The sequence below is a fragment of the Phyllobates terribilis genome, unplaced genomic scaffold, assembly GCF_046119375.1.
Source record: "Phyllobates terribilis strain yellow unplaced genomic scaffold, ASM4611937v1 Scaffold_1__5_contigs__length_1240528914, whole genome shotgun sequence".
In the NCBI taxonomy this organism is placed as follows: domain Eukaryota; kingdom Metazoa; phylum Chordata; class Amphibia; order Anura; family Dendrobatidae; genus Phyllobates; species Phyllobates terribilis.
The window spans coordinates 723022878-723041233 of NW_027362761.1; the positions used below are offsets into that span (position 1 = coordinate 723022878).

General features: G+C 41.1%; 1 protein-coding gene across 1 annotated transcript in view; it reads left to right on the forward strand.

Moving 5' to 3' along the window:
- Positions 1-18356, forward strand: part of ATP8B3 (ATPase phospholipid transporting 8B3) — a 1018530-nt gene that overhangs the window by 206945 nt on the left and 793229 nt on the right. The window contains exon 2 of the mRNA XM_073686335.1: positions 11868-11941. Within this exon, the coding sequence (XP_073542436.1) occupies positions 11887-11941 (55 nt within the window). The 5' untranslated portion in view covers positions 11868-11886. The remainder of the gene's footprint in view (positions 1-11867; positions 11942-18356) is intronic.

The window sequence follows — 18356 nt, forward strand, 5'->3', positions numbered from 1 at the left end:
TGGACATTGGACATATGCATGTACAGTATATATGTCAGAGGACATTATAGAGGACTCTATTTCCTTGAGAGAGTTTTCTATACATGCTCTCATGTTTAGTGACATGCAGATGTCATTGTGCAGGAAGGTGGAAGAGGTGAGCTATGACACTACCTACTGTGAACGGTGGATTTGATGAGAAACTTGCATCTGAGGGGGTTCACAAGTTCACCATCCTTGGTGATTTGTGGCTTTTGAAAATATTGAAATAGAACATTTTTTGTTATAAGGCCCTCCTCTTCTTCCTCACGCTCCCTTTTCTCCTTTTCTTTTTGAAAGCCAGATTTATGATGGTAAATATTTCTGGGTCTAGGTACACAATTTCTGGGTCTAGGTACAGGTAATCTGTAAACCAGTGTTACCTATATATAACAACAAAAAATCAGAACAACTTGGAAATAGCAACACTACATCACACTGGCAGTGTATAGGGCAGCAAAAACAGTATAAAACATACAGGTAAGGCTGCTGTCACGGGTGTGTGAGGGGGTGGTTGAAGATGCCCACTCCACTCCCATCTAAAGCTGTTTTAGTAGATATGATTAGATGTGTAAATATAAAACATGGTATTGGTGTTTAGCAGATAAGTATTACATGTATAAACATAAGAGATGTTATTTGGGTTTTGGCCATTAGCTGGGAGCGGTTGGCACAATCATACTACTGTCACCTGTGTGTCAGTTGGCACACAGGGAAATAACCAGTTTGAGCCGCCTGAAGCGACAGTTTAAAACTGAAGGATTTCTGAGGGTTGAAGGCGGCCATCTTAGAGCGCAGTTGTAAGAGACAGTAAATAGAGACAGACATGATGTGAGAGGGTTCCTGTCAGAGACAGATTGTTCCTGTAACTCCTGTCAGAGAAGAAGAAACACGTTGGGGGGACGACTACGGTTGGATGTAGAGTTGGATTCCCCCCAAAAGCATCGGCTGTGACGTGAATGTTCTTCTGCTTGTCTGTCAGGCTAAAACTGCGCTTCAGATGACAAGCACAGGATCCACTCCACGGTCTCCCAGCTAAACGGCCGTTCGGGCGATCAGACAGCCTTTTCAGTGATCAGTTAATGGCCGGTAAGTCCTGAGTTCAGGCCCCACGACAGGGATCCCGGTGGGTGTATGCACGCAGATAATAGAGAGAGTTTGGGGCCAAACATAAATTCTCAGTTAGAGACATTGTTTGTTAATAGGGCAGTGTGAAAATAAGCTAGATACTCCCCTCAGTGGGTGAGCGTGTGTATAGAGAGCATAACTGAATTGTAATTTTAGAGAATTGTTAAGTTTGTGAATCTCTGCGCAGCACCACTGCCGGGCCTGCCTCTTGCACTCATCTAATTACACCCTTGCTCTGGGAAACTCCCGATTACTGCATTAGGCATAACCACAGGTCAGGCAAATTATAGTGTATCCAATAGAACATACTGGTGTTGGCATATGCAACAGATTAGAACTTATTATAAGTGAAAGGAGGACTTCATACTAACCAGACAGCAGATGGCGATAGTGTGTAAAGCTATATGCTTGCTGTAATGGCGAGAGGAAAGCGCTCAATTGTTGGTTGTTTTTACTTCCTGTGTTTTTTTCTTTCCTGAATGTGTTTTGTCAGCAGCACACGGACTGTGTGACACTGAATTGTATCTCATGTTTAACTAGTATGAAGTAAATACTGTTTACTTAAGATATCTTGCTGATTGAAGCTCTCATAAGTACAGTGGTGACTGTAAGAAGATGCACTCTGCGACAGGTTATGGGCCCAGGCCGGAACCCAGACACTAAAGCCCAGACACTAAAGGCCCGCACTACAAGAGGATCCTGGTTTATAACCCCAGATAACAGAGCACACAGATAAGCTCTGTAAACAGAAGGAAATAAATCCAGATACAGAGTGACAGAGGAATTCATGATCCCAGGAGCTGGATATAATTACAGAGAATTAAACACAGGCAGGACATACAGGAACTATCAGCAAGAAAAAAAACAGGAGAATATCTTCAGTATAACTCTCTAAACAAGTAAGACTATATAAAGATGATGAGTAACACAGAACTGAAATTCACAGTAGCTAAACTGAATAGTGAAAATTATCAGTTATGGAAATTCAAAGTAGAGATGTTGTTATCTAAGGATGATTTATGGGAAGTAATTGTTACAGAAAGACCAGATCAAGATAATCAGACATGGGATAAGAAGAATAGACAAGCGAGAGCCATCATTAGCTTATTAGTGGATGATGCTCAATTAATACATATAAGAAATGAAGAAACAGCTAAAGGAATGTGGGAAAAATTAAGAAAACTGTATGAAAGACCTAGCTTGAATCACAAGTTATTTTTATTAAGAAAGCTTTACAGTATGAGATTGAGTGCAAATGACGACATGCAGAAGCACATATTCTCAATGATGGAAGTGATATCACAGCTAAGATCTATTGGTGAAGACATTAAAGATAGTCATGTAGCAGCTATATTATTGTGCAGTTTACCAGATTCATATACAGCCTTGATAAATGCCCTTGAGACGAGACCAGAAACTGACATTACATTAGATTTTGTGAAAACAAGACTAATAGATGAATATCAGAGAAGAAAAGAACAAAGAAATGATTCTTCTACTGAAAAGGACAGTGAAAACGCTCTTAAAGCTACAGAATTTAAAAAACCCTATAATAAAGAGACAAGAGAGTGCTTCAGTTGTAAGAAAAAAGGTCATTTAAACAAAGACTGTATCATATGGAAAGCAGAACAACAAAAATTACAACATAAAAAGCATACACAGAAAGTAAAAAACACAATTTCCGATTCATGTGAAAATAATTGGAATGGCACATTTAAAGTCACAGACAAGAAATCATCACTTGGTTGGTTTATTGATTCAGAAGCAACGAGTCATATGACAAGTGACAAGAATTTCTTTACTGATTTTGATTTAGATAAGAAAGAAGCCATTTATCTTGCAGATGGAAGCAAAATAACTGTAGAAGGTATCGGACAAGGTATGCTAAATTGTTCCAACAAGTTCAGACAAGATTCAAAGATACTTGTACAGGATGTGTTGTATGTTCCAAAATAATTGGAAGGCGGATTATTATCTGTGAAACGTTTAACAGCAAAAGGACTTACAGTAAAATTCAAAGACAATGAGTGTGCAATTATTGCAGGAAACAAGGTGATAACCAAAGTCAAGGCAGATGAACAATTATATCATTTTGACACACCAAAGGAACAGATGAAGGTATGTACACATGATCACAAAAACTGTATTCACATGTGGCATAGACGTCTATGACATAGACACCCTGACAGTATAAGGGAACTACAGAGAAAAGAATTGACAAAAGATTTAAAGATATCAGATTGTTAAATTACCATAAGATGTGAATGTTGTATAAAATCCAAAGCCACAAGGATATCTCTTCCAAAAGAAAGTGAGATGAAAAGCGAAAGACCACTTGATTTGGTGCATACTGACGTATGTGGACCCGTGAAAGTGACTACATCAGGAGGCAATAGATACATATTGACTTTTATAGACGACTACTCAAGATACAGTCACATACTTAATTAAGAACAAAAGTGACGTTTTTGATAAACTTGTAGACTATGTAACAAGATCAAGTAACAAATTTCAAAGGAAGCCAATTGTCATCAGAAGTGATAATGGAGGTGAATTTACAGGTCACAGAATAGAAGACTACTTAAGACAAAATGGAATAGAACACCAGAAAACTGTTCCATACACACCTGAACAAAATGGAGTAGCAGAAAGGAAAAACAGAACTCTAACAGAAATGATAACATGTATGCTGACGGATTCCAAACTACTAGAGAAATATTGGGGTGAGGCAGCAATGACAGCAACATATCTACAGTACACAACCGACTTTTTTCCAAAAAACTGACGAAAACTCCATATGAACTGTGGCAAGGTATGAAACCAAGTGTCAATCATTTAAAAGTTTTTGGATGTAAAGTTTTTATATTCATTCCAACAGAAAAACGTTCCAAACTTCAAAACAGATCCATGGAAGGAATATTTGTTGGATATAGTGAAAATTGCAAAGGATATAGAATCCTAGATCCCAAAACAGACACGGTGAGTAACAGTGTGACATTCATTGAAGATTTAAATAAAGACATTATGATTTCAGTTGAAACAAAAAATGAAAAAAACAATAGTGACATAACTGAAGAAATATCTGATGAGAAAGAAGTAGAAATTAATGAAGAACAAAATACTTAAAGTGAAGAATTACAACTACAAACAGACTCAGAACCAAGACGTTCAATGAGAGAGAACAAAGGAAAACCACCAAAACGTCTCTCATACAAGACAAGCATAAGAAAAATCTATGAGCCTACCACTTGGGAAGACATATCTAAACTTCCTGAAGAAGAAGCTAATAAATGGATAGAAGCAACAGAAACAGAAATTAAATCCATGCATGATTCAAATACATGGACACTAACAGATTTACCAGAAGGAAGAAAAGGATGTAAATGGATTTTTAAAGTAAAATACCAAACAGATGGCACAGCTCAAAGATACCGAGCAAGACTCGTAGCTAAAGGGTATTCTCAAAAATATGGAGAAGACTATGATGAGACATTTTCTCCAGTTGTCAAACACACTACAATAAGAACTTTACTTAGAGTTGCAGCAATGAAACAGATGGAACTGAGACATCTGGATGTAAAGACAGCTTTTTTGAATGGAGATTTAACAGAAGACATTTACATGGAACAACCTCCAGGATTCAAAGATGAAAGAAATCCAAACAAAGTTTGCAAACTACAGAAAAGCATATATGGTTTAAAGCAAGCAGCTAAAGCGTGGAATGACAAAATCACGGAAGTACTTACAAATGAAAAATTTCAAAGAAGCAAAGCTGATCCATGCTTGTACACAAAAAGGTTGATTAATAGATGGATTTATGTACTCATATATGTAGACGACATTTTGATTTGTTTTAAACAAGAAAGGGATAAAGAAAACATTCTAAAAATCCTGAAGCAACATTTCGAAATCAAAGACTTGGGAAATGTAAAACAGTACCTAGGAATACAGGTAGAAAGAGATGAAGACGGAAGTTTCCTACTGAATCAAAATCACATGATTCAAGACATAACAGAAAAATTTGGATTAAAGGATGCAAAAACAGTAAAGTCTCCAATGGAAACTAATTATCTCAAAGAGATGAACAGTGAAAAAAATATGCTACCAAATAATGAAGAATACAGAACAGCAATAGGAAAACTACTGTATCTAGTGACCGTTACAAGACCAGACATCGCAGCAGCAGTAGGAATCCTGAGTAGAAAGGTATCAAAACCAAATAAAGCTGATTGGAATGCCATGAAGAGAGTAATGCGTTATTTGAAAGGAACTAGCAATGTTAAGCTGAAATTACCCTCAAGTGATAATTGCATTTTAACAGTATATGTTGATGCAGATTGGGCTGGAGATCCAACTGACAGAAGATCTACCAGTGGACATAGTTTTTTTCTCTCAGGTGGAACAATAAGTTGGACAAGTAAGAAACAGTCAATTGTGACACTGTCTTCAACAGAAGCAGAATATGTTGCCGCAGCACATGCGAGTCAAGAAATACTGTGGTTAAGACAATTGTTGACAGAATTAGGACAACCACAGTTGGAACAAACAAAACTGAAAGAGGACAATCAAGGATGTCTTGTTCTTGCTCAGATGGAAAGAGTCAATCCAAGAACCAAGCATATTGATGTGAAATATCATTTCTTGAGAGATCATCAGGAGCAAGGAGTCTTGAAGTTAGAGTATTGTCCTACTGAAGAAATGACAGCAGACATCTTCACGAAGGCGTTGAATGCTGATAAACACCAGAGACTAATAAAAAAGTTGGGTTTGATTGAATAAGTCCTTACTGTTGAGAAAGGGTGTTGGCATATGCAACAGATTAGAACTTATTATAAGTGAAAGGAGGACTTTATACTAACCAGACAGCAGATGGCAATAGTGTGTAAAGTTATATCCTTGCTGTAATGGAGGGAGGAAAGCTCTCAATTGTTGGTTGTTTTTACTTCCTGTGTTTTTTTCTTTCCGTAATGTGTTATGTCAGCAGCACACGGACTGTGTGACACTGAATTGTATCTCATGTTTAACCAGTATGAAGTAAATACTGTTTACTCAAGATATCTTGCTGATTGAAGCTCTCATAAGTACAGTGGTGACTGTAAGAAGATGCACTCTACGACAACTGGGCCTATCGGTTGTGCAACGCAGGGGTGCCAGCTGATCTGGGCTAGGTGTGTGTGATAGTTATCTGTGTTTCTTTCTTACGTTTTCAGGGTAGCACTGTTTTTGTTGTTAGTAAGAAAACTAGTTTCTTAACAAATTGTCTGGTCGTGTTCTTTGTCCTCGGCCCGCTGTATTCTGGGAAAGACCTCCCTGGTACACGGTCTACAACTTGGCATAGTCGGCAGGATACAGCTGTGGACAGGAGCAAGAACGAGCAGAGGTGCCGCTGTTCGGCTCCACTAGGCAGCGCAGTTATCATTTTGACAGCCCAAAAAAAAAGCTGCATGCACCGTTTTTTGGGTTGTCAAAATGACGAGCCCTGGACTGGGGTTCCGACATGCATGACTCCATCTTGACACATTGTTTCCCACATCTAACAGGTACACAGAAGGTGCATTTTTTTCTAAAAGAATCAACAACCAGTAAATACTTGCTTTAATATGCAGGTATAATTCCCCTGTATAATAAATCTGAATTCACTCACATTGTCCCATGGGAGCCTCATCAATGCTCCTCTTCTTTTCCTGTTTGCAGTAACATGTTTGGCAGGATGAATTGTGGTACAGCATTTGCTATATATATGTTGTTGCTACTATGCAACATTATCTAATCTTTCTAATTCTAGAGAGTGTAAGGTAGCGCTATTCATCATGTTGAGGGGCACTCACTTCACCGGGTCAATTAAAGCACACATGCAACGTTTCCTGGTAATATGAAGTCCAGCAGTTTATTACACATCATAAACTGCTTATAACATAGTCCATCTCAGTGGCTCGCAGGAATGTTACACATGTAATATCCTAGAGCCTTTTCAGTGGCTTCAGATACAGACTTCAGCAAGGTAACAACATCAATGTCCATATAACGCACCACTTTTACCTTTGCCGGATCTTAGCTGCTTCTATCAGCTCTGTTCTGCCAAAGCTGTGGTTTAAGGCTCACCAGACGTGGTCTCCAGGCCACGTGCCTTCCAGGCTAATGGTGTCCCAGACACAGGGACCAGGCCTCTTGCCCTCCCAGGGCTAATGGTGTCCCAGACACAGGGACCAGGCCTCTTGCCCTCCCAGGGCTAATGGTGTCCCAGGCACAGGGATCAGGCCTCTTGCCTCCCCTATTTCAAAACCACCAGGATTTATATATCCTTCTGTGCGCACAGGACCTGTGATGATGTCACAGTCATGTGATCAGTCACCTGAAGGAGAGGTACGTGGTCAGCCAGAACACACCCCCTGGACATTTTAGTAATGCCACAAGCCGCTGCATTACAAGAGAGTTAAGGATTGTATGCCATTTTGGTCAGTAACCAAAATACCTACATTTAGATAAAGTCCTTATCCTTCAAAATGTATAGGTTCTGCCTCACACATTTTCTTTAAATATCCAATTTGCAATCAAAATGGGACTTGATTGTTATGGAAAGGTCAAACAAAACCAAAGATGGTTGCACAAGACTTAGTTGATTTTAAGTATGATATGAAACCCAATTAGATATCCAACACTGTTGGATCAATGCATATATGAGCATTAATAAAAGATATATACAGTATACTGTATATACAATATACAGTATATATATATATATATATATATATTCATACTAGCTATTGAACCCTTTCTACGCCCGGGTGGCGAGCATTTTTATTGGTATATGGTCTCCCATGCTGGTATGTGCTGCCCCTCTCCTGGTATTTGCGCTGCCCCCATCCTGTCTCCACCATCCTATCCTGGTATGCATGGCACCCCTCACCCCCAATCCTGGTATGCATGGCACCCCTCACCCCCAATCCTGGTATGCATGGCACCCCTCACCCCCAATCCTGGTATGCGTGGCATACCTCATCCCAAATCCTGGAATGCATGGCACCCCTCATCCCAAATTCTGGTATGCGTGGCACCCCTCATCCCCAATCCTGGTATGCGTGGCACGCCTCATCCCCAATCCTGGTATGCGTGGCACGCCTCATCCCCAATCCTGGTATGCGTGGTACTTCTCATCCCTATCCCGGTATGCGTGGTACTCCTCACCACCAATCCCGGTATGCATGGTCCCCTCACCCCCCAATCCTGGTATGTGTTGCCCCTTCATCCCTTTCACGGTGTACACACACACATACAAAAAAATAAACACTTATACTCACCTTTCTTCTCTGTGCTCCAGCGCTGCTGCGTCCTGTTCTGCCGGAGGCTGGGGGAGGAGTGCAAATGTGTCTTCAGTAAAATGGCGCCAGATAGCGCTATGCGCATGTGCCGATCTGACGCCTCACTCCTGCCCCAGTCTCCAGCAAAGAGAGGCGCCACAGCAACGCTCCTCCTGGTCAGGTAAGTATCTAAGTATGGAGCCGGAGATCGCGGTATGCGTTCAGTGTCTACGCATACTGCGATCTCCGGCGCCATACACACTCCTCTTACCTGTAACGGCTGGACGCCTGCTTCTGTCTGGAGCCAGACTGCACGTCACGCATGCGCAGTCTGTAAAGTCTTCAGACAGAGACACGCATCCCCGGTTATAATATATATACAGTACAGACCAAAAGTTTGGACACACCTCATTTAAAGATTTTTCTGTATTTTCCTGACTATGAAAATTGTACATTCACACTGAAGGCATCAAAACTATGAATTAACACATGTGGAATTATATACTTAACAAGAAAGTGTGAAACAAATGAAAATATGTCTTATATTCTAGGTTCTTCAAAGTAGCCACCTTTTGCTTTGATGTCTGCTTTGCACACTCTTGGCATTCTCTTGATGAGCTTCAAGAGGTAGTCACCGGAAATGGTTTTCACTTCACAGGTGTGCCCTGTCAAGTTTAATAAGTGGGATTTCTTGCCTTATAAATGGGGTTGGGACCATCAGTTGTGTTGTGCAGAAGTCTGGTGGATGCACAGCTGATAGTCCTACTGAATAAACTGTTAGAATTTGTATTATGGAAAAAAAAAAGCAGCTAAGTAAAGAAAAATGAGTGGCCATCATTACTTTAAGAAATGAAGGTCAGTCTGAAAAATTGAGAAACTTTGAAAGTGTCCCCAAGTGAAGTTGCAAAAACCATCAAGCGCTACAAAGAAACTGGCTCACATGAGGACCGCCCCAGGAAAAGAAGACCAAGAGTCACCTCTGCTTCTGAGGATAAGTTTATCCGAGTCACCAGCCTCAGAAATCGCAGGTTAACAGCAGCTCAGATTAGAGACCAGGTCAATGCCACACAGAGTTCTAGCAGCAGACACATCTCTACAACAACTGTTAAGAAGAGACTTTGTGCAGCAGGCCTTCATGGTAAAATAGCTGCTAGAAAACCACTGCTAAGGACAGGCAACAAGCAGAAGAGACTTGTTTGGGCTAAAGAACACAAGGAATGGACATTAGACCAGTGGAAATCTGAGCTTTGGTCTGATGAGTCCAAATTTGAGATCTTTAGTTCCAACCACCGTGTCTTTGTGCGACGCAGAAAAGATGAACGGATGGACTCTACATGCCTGGTTCCCACCGTGAAGCATGGCGCAGGAGGTGTGATGGTGTGGGGGTGCTTTGCTGGTGACACTGTTGGGGATTTATTCAAAATTGAAGGCATACTGAACCTTCATGGCTACCACAGCATCTTGCAGTGGCATGCTATTCCATCCGGTTTGCGTTTAGTTGGACCATCATTTATTTTTCAACAGGACAATGACCCCAAACACATCTCCAGGCTGTGTAAGGGCTATTTGACCAAGAAGGAGAGTGATGGGGTGCTACGCCAGATGACCTGGCCTCCACAGTCACCAGACCTGAACCCAATCGAGATGGTTTGGGGTGAGCTGGACCGCAGAGTGAAGGCAAAAGGGCCAACAAGTGCTAAGCATCTCTGGGAACTCCTTCAAGATTGTTGGAAGACCATTTCCGGTGACTACCTCTTGAAGCTCATCAAGAGAATGCCAAGAGTGTGCAAAGCAGTCATCAAAGCAAAAGGTGGCTACTTTGAAGAACCTAGAATATAAGACATACTTTCAGTTGTTTCACACTTTTTTGTTAAGTATATAATTCCACCACATGTGTTAATTCATAGTTTTGATGCCTTCAGTGTGAATGTACCATTTTCAAAGTCATGAAAATATAGAAAAAGCTTTAAATGAGAAGGTGTGTCCAAACTTTTGGTCTGTACTGTATATATATATATATATATATATATATATATATATATATATATATAAATCGGGAGGGCGGTAATGTCACGATGGGGGGCAGGCTTTGCAGCGTTGAGAATCCCCCCCCCCATGTGTTCACCCACCTACCCACTCTCTCTTTCCCCCATGTGCTGACTTCTCCCTTCTGTGCTCTCTTCTTTGACCTGTATTCTTTGAACTGCCGCCGGGATCATCCGAATGATTCACTGCGCCTGCGCGGAATTCACGCAGGTGCAGTAAATCAGACTGCCTCCCTCTTTGTTCAGGCAGATTGCGGCGGTCACATTAAAACTGCATGGGCTCCTCCTATACAAAGATGGCGGCAGTCAGTAAATCATTCAGCTGATCCCGGCGGCTTCATGTATGGTGCATTCGCGACGGTGTTCCGCTGGTGGTACCGCGCAAGAGACTGGTGCCACCAGCGGTTTCCATATTGAGACACCCATCACTTGGGTGTCCCAATATGGCTATCGACGAACTTCCGCCGCTTGGAATTCTGGGATCCGGACACATCTGGACGGAACTGGATGTGAAGACATTACAAGGTAAGTATATATTATATATATATATAACTGTGCAGAAATTTTTGGCCGGTGTGTTAAAAATTTAGGAATACTTTAAATATATTTAATAATGTTAACAGTTTATTTTTTATCAATTAACAAAATGCAAAGTGAAAAGAGAAGTCGACATCAAATCAATATTTAGTGTGACCACCCTTTGCCTTCAAAAAAAGCATCAAAACATCAATTTTTTTTAGGTACACTTGCACAAAGATTTTAAAGGATCTCAGCTACGGAGTTATTCCAAACATCTTGGAGAACTAAATACAGATTTTTTGTGATATACATTGTCTGGGATTACATGAAGAGAAAGAAAGATTTGTACAAGCCTACATACACAGAAGATCTGAAGATCTGTAGTTAGTTCTACAAGATGCTTGGAACAACCTCCCTACTGATTTCGTTCAAAACCTGCATGCTAGAATACATAGAAGAATTGATAGTTTCATGCTGTCTTGAAGTCTTCTGTTCTTTCATTTTGCTTATTGATAAATATAAACTATTAACACTTTTCAGAACATTCTTACTTTACAGCATTTTTTCCACCCCTCCCTAAAATCTTAGCTCATTACTATATACATGTAGTACTTATTGGGGAAGCGCCCCATAGTCACTGTGAAAAAACATTTTAGCTTCTGACCTGAAGCCTTTATTAAGCATACATTTATACTTAGAGGTATGTTTATGCCCATTGACAGTTCTATCTTTCTCTGTCAGGACTTTTGCATGGTCAAAACTGCTGGCAGATTTCCTTTATAACTTCATTTAAAGTTGGAGGTAGACAAATGTAGACATTTGTGTATGTAAAGTCAAACTCTCTGTTTTCTAATTTTAGATAACTTTGAAATTCACTGATGAACCAACACAAGAGCCTACAAAAGGGAATAAGTGGAACTGGTGATCAGTCAGGTAACATGTTTAATGTTTATTTTATAGTCCCGTGAATATGTTAAACATGTAGATTTTGCAGAGTACTCACCACGGATATGGGGTAAAATCAGTCACAGTGACCTGTCATAAGAGCATATAGCTGAATATGTAAGCAGAGCACCAAATACAGCCCCCCCCCACAGGCCGCCCTGAAGCACGAGCATATCATTATCTCCAAACTGAAAGTAAAGATTACACAAGAACCACAGGACGGATTTCATCAACCAAGGTATCATTTTAATCAGGGTAATGTCGCCCACCAGACAATGTATGTAGTTTACTGAGCACAATCCTGCTGACAGGTGCACTTTAAGGGATTTCTAGTTTTAGGTTAGTGAAACTTTATCCCTATACAGATTAAATGTTGGACACATTTTTAAAACACTTTATCATATAATTCCCATCAAGATATTGGTTTGTCATGTAAGAATAAGAGTATCCTTCATTACATTCACTGGCTACAATGCCCTACTGCAAAACTGAAGAAGCATGCCAAATGTTGTATCTGACCTCTTTCAGACATGAGTTTTTGGAATTCATAATATATCTGTTTTTTTTTTTTCGCAGATTGTAATAGGGTGAAATTGTAAATCTTTTTGTGTTTTTGAAATAAGCAGCATAAATAACACAGAGTCCAATGATGCAGTCCAGGGTGTTTACTCACAGTTGTTATCCATGTCACTGCCCAAGCCGTGCTGTGTCCACCAGGTGAGGGGCTCGGTCAACCCCCAGGCAATTCAGGAGTATGGCACAGGACCCCCTTCTGTCCTTTCTCTGGCCTCTTGTGCCCCACCAGTGACCAAACTTCTGTCCAGCTGCCGAGGATCTATCCGGGCAAACGTGGGCCCCGTTTCCCGCTATCCTATATGGTGCCTTCCTAGCAGGTTTGGCGGAGGGTCGCACCGATAGATGATCACGACCTCCGGTCTTTGGCTGAGGGATGATTTACCTCCACCAACTTGGGAATCCGGTACCCTTATTCTGCCTGACCCTTCACCCGATATCTCGTGGGTTCTTAGGGTCCCTTCTGCCTTCTTGTTTCTGGAGCCTTTCAACTCCTCTGTCTCTCCTCTTTCCTTCCTTCTCCTTCTTCCCTTCTCCTCTTTGGCCCCGGCCTTTCTCTCTAGGCCTGCCACGTGGAGCTGAGCTCAGGCCGAGCCTGTCAGCTCTCTCTCCCTTTCTGCTCTGACTGAACTCTGAACTAAGATGGCTCCCACCTTTTATCTGCTTCTCTGTGTGAGCCCAGGTGACCAGCACCCAATGAGCTCATTCCTATGCTCCAGAAACCGTCCCCTTCTGCTCCTACATCACTGGGTTCTCTCCCCCCTCCCCACTCCAGCCAGGGACATGGTCAGTTGTGCCTGCATATATATAAATGGGAGCACCGTCGAGCTGTCTCCCGGAAATGGGGTGAGTGTACATGTATGTGTGCAGCTAACTGAGCCCTGGTCCATACTCCATCCTTACCTGGGAGTGGAATATCACACTTCTGGTTCAGGTGCAATACCCCTGTAGCAACCGAACCCTCGGGGCGCTACAACGTAACTTCTGACTTCCGGCCAGTCAGAAGTTTCGGTCACAAGATGGTGCTGAAAAAAGGGCAATAATAAGACTATGGTCAGGGACCTTAGATTAGAAGCACCACTCCAGTGCTGAAAAAGATAAAATGCTGAAGTGGTGCTTTAAAGCTATATAAGCCTATTGAAGTCCATGAGTGCTAAAACCATCAGAAAAGCAGATGCATCAGAATTCCTTCAATTATTGCACCACTGTTTGTATCCTTATTTTCATGCTTGTGTGAAACAGATGTAGGCCCTGATTTATCATTGCCTTTGTGCCTGTTTTTGTCTAGTATTGTGTGTTTTGCACCTTTTTTATTTGTACCCAATCTAGTATTCTATGGTCTTTTTTTTTAAGTCTATTTTATATGTGCTCGCCTGTTTTTTTTATATTTTTTCTGCTTTGTGGGCGGAGTTTGCGATTCCAGATATTTTCGTCTGATTCAGCAACTGCGACTTTTTAATAGTCCCAAAATTTGGCATAACTTTGTTCCGGTCCCCCCATGTTGTGATGGCACTATAGCACTGGTGATGTCGCCAGCGCTTGTAAGTCATGTCATCACACCCACAGGGGCTTGATAACATGCAAACTGGGCCGACTAGTCTGGGGAAACTAACGCCCCATCGACTAGTCAAAAGGTTCATTTACATATCATAAACAGACTTGAGAAATACTTTTTCTAAAGTTTTTGTGTCCAATATAATACAGGGACTGTTAGGCAGGTAATTTAGATAGGTAGACACAAATGCTGGTGGTTCTGGTGGCACGGGGGACCTGACCTGTTCCCTTAAAAAAAAAACTACAGCCTGACTTGCCAAAAAAACCAAGACCTTATATAGTGAAGGAAGCCTGCGCGAAAATGAAACAGAGTTCTGACTGTTACAACTATGAATGAAAAAAAAATGTCTGGTTGTGAGAACAATTGCATAAAAATTTCATTTTGTATATGCATGTGTTGTGTACATGTGCATATTTTATATATACTTATGTGCATGATTGTGCTATGTATATACAGTAAGTACAAAAGGTTTACACACATCTGTAAGAAAACCTGTTATTTGCCATGTAAGAAAACAAAGATTAATTTCAGAACTTTTCCCACCTTTAATGTCACCCATAATCTGTACCATTGAGAAACAAACAAATCATTTTGAGAATTAAAATAAAAATAACAAAACTAAAATAATGTGTTTGCATAAGTGTGAACATCCTCTTATATAATTACCCGCTTATAATTATGAGCAGTTCCTCAGTAAAAAAGCTGAATATGAAGAGGAATTTCAACTTTCAGCACAGCAATGACCCTAATCATATTGTCAAATCAACAAAATAATGACTTTGCCAGAGGAAGATCGAAGTTTTGTAATGGCCCAACCAAAGCCAAGACCTGAATCCTATTATACATTGGTGGCTCAGTGGTTACCACTGCAGCCTTGCAGCGCTGGGGTCCTGGGTTCAAAACACATCAAAACCCACATCTGCAAGGAGTTTGTATGTTCTCCCTGCGTTTGTGTGGGTTTCCCCAGGGTTCTCCGGTTTGCTCCCACACTCCAAAGACATACTATAGGGAATTTAGATTGTGAGCACCAATGGGGACAGTGATTATAATGTCTGTAAAGCGCTGTTGAATGTGAAGGCACTATATAAGCAAAGCATAATACGTGACAAAACTCTGGCATTTTAACAGGGGTGTGTAGACATTTTTTATATCTACTGTAGATGCGTATGGTGTTAATGCACGTGTAATTTATTATCATATGCATACCTCCCAACTTTTGGAGAACAGAAAGAGGGAGGTAGTGCACCGCGGCAAATATTGGCCAAGCCCTTGGCCACACCACAATTCCCGCCCATTTTCCATTTCTTTCTGCCCTGGCAGGAAGAGTTGTCAGAGGGGTGCTGGTAATGAGGGGCATTCAGCAGATGCCCGAGACTGCAGGGTGCAGACCCCAATCCAGGACTGTCCGCTGTGTCCGGGACGGTTGGGACTAGAGATGAGCGGATGGATTCCCGAGTCTCTGGTCCAGCGTCCAGGTCAGTGCTACCTGGCGGCTGGACAGGAGGTCGTGAATCTGTAACTATCCGGCGTCCCCGGCGGCTTTTGATCACCCAGGGCAGCGTGACGTCATCTGTGCGTCCTGCTCATCTCTGGTTGGACCTGTGGATTATTTTTTGTTCCCTCATTCACAGTCGTAGCTGCAAGAACTTTCTCATCATTATGTAGCTTCACTATACGACATCCAGCTCTCTTGTGTCTGTAAGGCCGTGTTCACATGTTGCCGAAATACTGTGTTTTTTGTTTTCTGCAGGATCCGCACCAAACTCCACAATAAGAATCAAAGCTTTTCTGTACTGTTAAAAAGCGTTAAAAACTCTGCTTCATATCTTCCCCAAAATCGCATCAAACAAAGGGGAAAACGCATAAAAGAAATGCAGCAAACACCAATAATCAGAGAAGATTGTTACTGTGTTGTCTGGTGTGGACACCTGCAGAAAAAAAGCAGCAGAAAGAACCCAGCATTTACGCTACGTGTGAAGACGGCCTCAGCGTTACAATTTTATTACATTTTTATGGATTTAATAGAGAAAATATAAATTACACATTTTTTTTTACGTCCTTTACCGATCCCCGTAAATAATCTGATCGCTGTGTTGTGCGGGTCGTTACAATTACAGGAACACCAAATATGTCCATGTTATTTGCTGATTTGTGATATTTATTATTTAAAAATAAACAAATTAAAAAACTTTTTTTTCCATTATCAAGTGTTTTTCATTATTATTTTTTTAGTAATTTTATAAGATGAGAAAATCTCTTTGGGTATGTGCCCATGATTCGGAGCCACTGTGGGTTTGACGCTGCGTGTTTATGCAGCGTCTAACCTGCAGCGTCCAGATGTTACAGCATAGTGGATGGGATTTGTAGAAATTCCATGTCCACTATGCGTCTCCGTGCACCTTCAGCATGTCAATTTCTCCTGCGAGTCCGCATGCGAGCTTTCCCCATAGATCTGACCTCTATGAGGAAAGTCAGCAGATAAAAAAAAATAAAAATGGCACCGCTCATTTGCATGTTGAGCGGAAACCGCCGGCAGCTGTTCCGCTGTGTCGGGGTCGCAGGATGGTACGCATCGTGAGCACATACCCTGATTCTCCCTGTAGAATAAAAATACATACATTGTACACAACAGTGTATTTCTATCAGCTTAGTCATATTCTGCAGTACAGATCAAGTACATGAAATTCTCCTCACTACACAACTAGAGCTTGTGGCTCAGCACACTAAAGCTCCCATTAATCTGTAATATGAAGGTTCAAGACCTGAGTAGACACTGAAAAAGAAAATAATTGAATTGCTTATTATAATAAAAATATTTATTTGTATTAAAAATAAAAATAATTATTTTTAATACTTTTAGGCTACATTACCACGATCAGGAACAGCAGCGTTTTGGACGCAGCATACTCTCACTGTGTCCATAATGCTGCGTTATAATCACGCAGGTAAATCCGCATGTGTTCACTGAACCATGTGGAGTTACCGCATCTAATGACACTTTATTGTGGAAATTTCATAGTGGAGAATAGCGTCACTGCAACAGAAACTGATGTGCTGCGGCTTGTAAATCCGCACCGCTGGCGAGTTTATGCAGCGTCAAATAGAAGCACAGTGGACATGGGATTTCTGTAAATCCATCCATTGTACTTGTAATGTAGAACGCAGCATTTTGGAGGCAGCGCAGGTGAGCTGCCTCCAAAATGCTGCTATTCCTGATCATGGGCTCATATCCTTATAGGAACAAGATAAATATTTTCTTCACCTCAGTATACAGCCACCATAAAAATACATTGTTATATATGCAATGTACAGGTGCAACTCACTAAATTAGAATATCATCAAAAAAAATTATTTATTTCAGTCCTTCAATACAAAAAGTGAAACTCATTATATAGAGTCATTACAGACAGTGATCTATTTCAAGTGTTTATTTCTGTTAATGTTCATGATTATGGCTTACAGACAATGAAAACACAAAAGTCATTATCTCAGTAAATTAGAATACTTTATAACAACAGCTTGAAAATGTTTTTAAAATCCAAAATGTTGACCTACTCAAATATATGTTCAGTAAATGCACTCAATACTTGGCCGAGGCTCCTTTTGCATCAATTTCTGCATCAATGCGGCGTGGCATGGAGGCGATCAGTCTGTGGCACTACTGAGGTGCTATGGAAGCCCAGGTTGCTTTGATAGCAGCCTTCAGCTCGTCTGCATTGTTGGGTCTGGTGTCTCTCATCTTCCTCTTGTTAAGGTCAGGCGAGTTTGCTGGCCAATCAAGCACAGTGATACTGTTGTTTTTAAACCAGGTATTGGTACTTTTGGCAGTGTGGACAGGTGCCAAGTCCTGCAGGAGAATGAAATTTCCATCTCCAAAAAGCTTGTCGGTAGAGGGAAGCATGGAGTGCTCTAAAATTTCCTGGTAGACGACGGCGCTGACTTTGGTCTTGATAAAACACAGTGGACCTGCACCAGCAGATGGCATTGCTCCCCAAACCATCACTGATTGTGGAAACTTCACACTAGACCTCAAGCAGCTTGGATTGTGTGCCTCTCCGCTCTTCCTCCAGACTCCTGGGACCTTGATTTCCAAATTAAAATTGGAATTCTGGGACCTTGTGGAGTGTGTCAATGACTGCCTTCTGGACACCTGTCAAGTCAGCAGTCTTCCCCATAATAATAATAATAATAATAATAATCTTTTTATTTATATAGCACCAACATATTCTGGTGCACTTTACAATTCAGACAATTTACAGACATTAGTGGCACTGT